Source organism: Rhinopithecus bieti, unplaced genomic scaffold (genome assembly GCF_001698545.2).
Source record: "Rhinopithecus bieti isolate Rb0 unplaced genomic scaffold, ASM169854v2 scaffold_7884, whole genome shotgun sequence".
NCBI lineage: Eukaryota > Metazoa > Chordata > Mammalia > Primates > Cercopithecidae > Rhinopithecus > Rhinopithecus bieti.
In genome coordinates, this window is record NW_016806331.1 from 4,720,733 (window position 1) to 4,727,330 (window position 6,598).

At 38.6% G+C, this 6,598-nt stretch overlaps 1 protein-coding gene across 1 annotated transcript in view; it reads right to left on the reverse strand.

Moving 5' to 3' along the window:
* Positions 1–6,598, reverse strand: part of TMTC1 (transmembrane O-mannosyltransferase targeting cadherins 1) — a 291,686-nt gene that overhangs the window by 59,604 nt on the left and 225,484 nt on the right. The window contains 1 exon segment of the mRNA XM_017875607.1: positions 3,064–3,207. Coding sequence (XP_017731096.1) covers positions 3,064–3,207 — 144 coding nt within the window.

Here is a 6,598-nt window from a genome sequence, read left to right on the forward strand (position 1 = left end):
TCCAAGAAATGCTGGCCCTCATCAAAAAAGTTTATGAGGAAGTCCCTCTTTTTCTATTGCTTGGAATAATTTTTAGAAGGAATGGTACGCTCCTTTTGTACCTCTGGTAAGAATCCACTGTGAATCTGTCTGGTCCTGGGGCTTTTTTGGTTGGTAGGTTATGTAATTACTGGATCAATCTCAGAACTTGTTACTGGTCCTTTCAGGGATTCAACTTCTTCCTGGTTTAGTCTTGGGAGGGTGTAATGTTTCCAGGAATTTATCCATTCTTCTAGGTTTTCTAGTTATTTGGGTGTAGAGGTGTTTGATAGTATTCTCTGATGGTATTTGTATTTCGTGGGGATCAGTGTGGATATCCCCTTTATCATTTTTTATTGTGTTATTCGATTCTTCTCTCTTTTTTTTCTTTATTCGTCTGACTAGTGGTCTATCTATGTTGTTAATCTTTTCAAAACACCAGCTCCTGGATTCATTGATTTTTTGAAGGGTTTTTTTTTTTGTGTGTGTGTGTCTCTATCTCATTCAGTTCTGCTCTGATCTTAGTTATTTCTTGTCTTCTGCTAGCTTTTGAATTTGTTTGCTCTTGCTTCTCAGTTCTTTTAATTGTGATGTTGGGGTGTTGATTTTAGATCTTTCCTGCTTTCTCCTGTGGGCATTTAGTGCTACACATTTCCCTCTAAACACTGCTTTAACTGTGTCCCAGAGATTCTAGTTCGTTGTGTCTTTGTTCTCATTGGTTTCAAAGAACTTATTTATTTCTGCCTTAATTTCGTTATTTACCCAGTAGTCATTCAGGAGCAGGATGTTCAGTTTTCATGTATTTGGGCAGTTTTTAGTGAATTTCTTAATCCTGAGTTCTAATTTGGTTGCACTGTGGCCTGAGAGGCTGTTTGTTAAGATTTCTATTCTTTTGCATTTGCTGAGGAGTGTTTTACTTCCAATTACATGGTCAATTTTAGAATACATGCTATGTGGTGCTGAGAAGAATCAACAGAATCAATATTGTGTTGATTTGGGGTGGAGAGTTCTGTAGATGTCTATTAGGTCCACTTGGTCCAGAGCTGAGTTCAAGTCTTGAATATCCTTGTTAATTTTCTGTCTCATTGATCTGTCTAATATTGACGGTGGGGTGTTAAAGTCTCCCACTATTATTGTGTGGGAGTCTAAGTCTCTTTGTAGGTCTCTAAGAATTTGCTTTATGAATCTGGGTGCTATTGTATTGGGTGCAACTATATTTAGGATAGTTAGCTCCTCTTGTTGCATTGCTCCCTTATCATCATGTAATGCCCTTGTTTGTTCTTTTTTGTTTATTTGTTTGCTTGTTTTTTTGAGGCAGAGTCTCACTCTGTCGCCCAGTGCAGTGGTGCGATCTTGGCTCATTGCAACCTCCGCCTCCTGTGTTCAACTGATTACTGTACCTCAGCCTCCCAAGTAGCTGGGATTACAGACACGTGCCACCATGCCTGGCTAATTTTTGTATTGTTATTAGAGATGGGGTTTCACCATGTTTGCCAAGCTGGTCTTGAACTCCTGGCCTCAAGCCATCCTCCTACTTCAGCCTCCCAAAGTTCTGGGATTACAGGCATGAGCCACCATGCCCAGCCCATTATCAGTTGTTTTTCATCATTCTCAGTTTTTATCAAATTTTAACAATGCTATCGAATTTGAAAAATTAATTTTATTTAGTTTTCTGACTTCTACTTTATTTCTTTCACTTTATTTCATTGTATTTTCTTGGCATTCATTTATTTTTGTGTAGTGTTTCCTTGATTTTGTGTTCAGGCATGTGGATAAAGCCATTCTTACACATAAAACTTCAGACCTAGGATGGAACCTATCAGTTTATACTATATTAGACTGTTCTGTGATTAACTCGCTCCAAGGTTTCTGTTCAAATGAGATTTTTAAAAAACATGCATTAATATGTACATTAGTAAAAAGATTCAGTATCTATGGGAATCTGTAAGAGTCAAGGAATAAAAGGAAGGTGAAGAAAATGCATCATACTGAGTTACTCAGCAATGGAGACAATCCTGTTAGGTAGAGGAAGAAAGGACTAAGTGAACCATTAGCTTGAAAGTATTAGAGAGGCAGCCACATGTGCCCTCTAGAAGCTAAGAGATGGAAACCAATTCAGCAACCATGTGGATTAGATAAACATATTATTACGCTCCAATTCTGGTCATTTTTACCTTTTAAATTTCCATTTCTGATGTTTGTTAACCTGCTTTTTTTCTTTTTTTTAAGTTTAGAAGCTAAATTCCATAACTACCACCACTATTACTACTGTCATTGTCTGGACCATCACCAACATGCCTAGACTATATTCATAAACACACAAGATGCAAAAGCACCCTTTATTGTAGTCTTCAGTAACTTCAATCACACTATCAACCTTTATCAGGGCAGCAAGTAAAATGCAAACACTAGAGGTTATGTCTGAGAACTATTCCTAAGCACCAAAGTCATCAGTACTAATTCCCACCACTAATTCCAGCAAGCCTCACTTTATTTCTCACCTATAACACAAACTAGGTTGAAGTATGGTTAACTATTTGTCTATAACTTCAGAGAATGCTGCCTTTCCCAAAGTATATTATGGAATATTTGTCTTGGAAAATGCCTTCCCTCTACACACACACACACACACACACACACACACACACACACACACAAAGAAAAGACAAAAATGACTATCCCACAGTCCCTTCTTGAAGATTCACAAAGAATATTAGCATATTAAGGCTTCTTTCCATAAATAAACAATCTGTTTAACTCAGCATGTTCTCAATTTATCTGACCATGTAACACTTTTCCATTCTTACTCCTTTAGAGACAATCTATGAAAGTCTTCCAGAATTACTATTTCCAGAAAGACACTCTGGGAAATACAGCTTTTGACTGATAAGGAATAGAAACTGAGATGCATATTACACACTGCCAAAGTCTGAAAACCCTAATTACTTAGCTCCAGCAAGAGGCAAGTGCAGCACAATCAAATGAGTGTTGAGAAGGAAAGGGTTTCTTGGAATCACAAGGCCACCTGATCGATGTCCCACTTACTTGAGAAGATTACCCAGATTGAAAAGGGCCCGGTTATGCTGTGGATGGAGCTGGAGAGCCCTCTGATAGTACATCTTTGCCTCTGCTGTGTCTCTCGTCAGTGTTCCAAGGTTGTTCAGCGCACTTGCATGGCGTGGATACAACCTGAAAAGTTAAAAATATTAAGCTGTGATGGTTCAGAAACTTCTAAGTTGGGCACAATTTGCTTGTTCTTTTTTCCCTAGGTATGAACAGCCAAAATGAAACACTGAATTATTCTTGTACTTGAATGGTTTGTGTACAATCTTACTGGTCAACGACTTTTGCAGGTGAAAGTATATAATTAGGGCAAGGATGCACATATTTATAATTAAATAATTATTAAATAGTACAAGAATAAATAGTATGTGGATCTACCAGGGTTAAAGACATTTAATAAGATTGCTTTCCATTTCTTGTGATAGAAAACCCTCCTTGCCTCAGGTGCTAAGTTTCTAGCCTGAGTTTGTGGCCTGGTGGGGCCTCTGACCAGCTGCCTGTGCAGGATGCACTATGTATACCAGATGCTGAGTGATCCTTTGAGGAGGAATCTTTATAAACATCTTAAAAAAAAAAAGGAGTTTTGCTCTTGTTGCCCAGGCTGGAGTGCAGTGGCGCGATCTCGGCTCACTACAACTCCGGCCTCCCAGGTTCAAGCAATTTTCCTGCCTCAGCCTCCCAAGTAGCTGGAATTGCAGGTGTCCGCCACCACTCCCAGTTATTTTTTGTATTTTTAGTAGAGACTGGGTTTCACCATGTGGGCCAGGCTGGTCTCGAACCCCTGACCTCAGGTGATCCGCCTGCCTCAGCCTCCCAAAGTGCTGGGATTATAGGCGTGAGTCACCACACCTGGCCCATAAACATCTTTGGATTGGAGCATTAGTAAGACTGCCATGACTGAGAAAGGATGATATATAATGTGACCCCATAAATCTAAACTTAATCTCCAAAATGCCTCCTCTTCTCTTTTTTCTATTTTATCTCATTTCCCCCTTCCTACTGCAGTTTGGTTCCACCTATCCCGGTACAGTCTCAGACAGAAAATACTAAGAACTTAGAATACTTAAAGACAAAAAAAGAAAAAAACAAAGGTAAGATGAAGTAAAAAAATAGCATTCCTAATGTTCAAAAGCAAATGTAAAAGAGTATGAGGTGGACATCAGTGTATCAAATTTATACTGATTAAGGTAGGAAGGGAACCAATTTATTTCCTAAACTCAAAACTATAAAGACGCCAAATCCACACAGCTCCATGATGTAATTGTTTTTGATATATTCAGAGTGGACATAGTTAGCAGTCTGGTAGGTTTGTTCCACCTTTGTCACCGAGTACTTTGAATAAGCCGGTGGAGCTGGCTTTTAATGTAGAAATGCCAAGATAATGCCCAAGTAATAAAAATAGGATCTGTACTTGTCAAGCCCCTTGACAATAAAATGCCATGCTTGCTCCCTTTTCCGTACCTTCTAAAAAGATCAGTTTAATTCTGGAACAGAAAAGGTTCCTATTAAAAGGACAGGGAAGACAAGTTGCACAGCTTTTTAATCTTTGCTCTACCCAGAGTCTCTTAAGTTTATTTGACCCTTCCCTACTCCCTTACAGAGCAGCTATAAACATCCCTCAGAACTAATATTTCCAGGAAGGCACTCTGTAATATTCCTCTTGACTGACAAGGGCTAGAATCAATTCAAATGAATATTACATCCTCCCAAAGTCTGAAAGCCCTAATTATTCAAAGAAGCTTTGGAGGCTGTTAGGAGAGAGATCTTTAGAGGAAGTCTGGCAGAAAGCACACTGACCCAGCACATGGGCTGTTGTTTGCTTCTCTCTGATCACATTTAATTAGCACAGACAACTTAAGGGTCTCTCATACTGGCCCCATCACATCCAACTTTAGTTCCTGGAAGAAAAGCGCTTGGTGCTCTCTCTGAGATGCTTTAGAAGATATGAGGCTATGATGAGGGCGAAATATGTTTCTGTACCTGTTCCTTCACTCTATGCCCAGAAAAGTGTCCTAAGAAGCCTGTGTCTAAGAAATACTTTGGAAGTGGTTGCTGAGCACATCACAGCCAGGACTCGAATTCTTCTAAAGAAGCTTTGGTTTTTGTTTGCTTTGTATGTTCAGCAAAGCACTGTAACCATCAAAAGATTTAAGGGTTGTCCAGTGCATGTGATGAGGTCAATTTCCATACTCCTTATTTCCTTTACAACAAGCAGTAACAGAAAGCATATCTCAGACATGTGTCTTCCTTTTTCTTAGAGGAGATAATTAAGACTTTCTCTTTTTCTTATTTCTTTAAGGCTCTGAGCCCTTGAAATGAACTTCTGAGGTGAAAACACTAAAGGAAAGGACAGGCTAAATTCAATAAGACCTTACACCATGGGATCACCCATGTAAAGTGCCTGTTTGCTCTGCAAGCAGCCGGTCATCTCCAGTAAGTTTTAAGCCCAACTCCATGAATTTTATATTCACTCATGACCCCGCTGCCATTTAAATGAACAGTCATGTATTTCAAAGGCCACTGACTACAGAAATGGCTTTCTCTTTCTCTTTTGTTTCCTTCAAATCAGAAAAGAATTCAAGTCCACCCTGAACTTTTAAAAACAAAAGTGAATAGTAAGAAGAGAAGTAAAGAGAAACAGAAGCACTATAAGAGAAAAGGCCTTTACTATGCCTTGTGCTCCAAGAACCAACTTGGAGCTGCAGAAACGTGATGCTCAGGAAGAGGAACCAACTATAGTCAGGGAAGAGGTTCTATGTTAGCAAAGAGCCCCAAATCCTTGAGGAAGGAGACTGCTGATATTTACAGGGACTCGCTGACTCTATAACCTAGCAAAGCTCTCCACCTGGAAAATGTGTAGCTATTGCTTATTCCTGGCAATACTAACGGCTTGCTAGCCATTAGTATTAATATCCTTTCTCTCTCTCTGGGTATCTGAGGAGGCTCACCTAATCACAAGCAAGCTTTGCATTATTTATGAAACCAAGCTGAATTTCATTAAAAGGATTCTTAACAACCAGGTCAGAAAAAAATATCTAAAAAAAAAAAAAAAATACAGATGTAAATATTTTCTTAAAACACACACTCTACAGCAGACCTATGCAAGGACAAAATTTATTTTCTGTGTTTACTGTTTAAATAAATTTGCGTTTGAATTAACTTGGGCCTAATTCAATCCTGATCTCTCCAGGAAGGGAATTTTCTATTGGAAAGATGAATAATTTAAGAGATGTCTACGTTGCTACATCAATTGTCAGAATAAATTAAGTCCATCTTGACTTTAACTTCTACAGGTATGTTTTACAAATGTCCTGATAGTGGTTATTCCCTTCCCCATCCAGAAAACCTCAACAAAAGGTTTGCTGAAGTGGAGCAGTGGGGATTTTTCAGGGCTATTTTTTCAGGCCTGATTTTGTAAGAGCACTCACTGGATTTTCTTTCTCACAGTATTCTTCAACATTGACTTGTTTATGAAAATTCTTTTCCTATTTATTATTATTTTTATTTAATTTTAAAC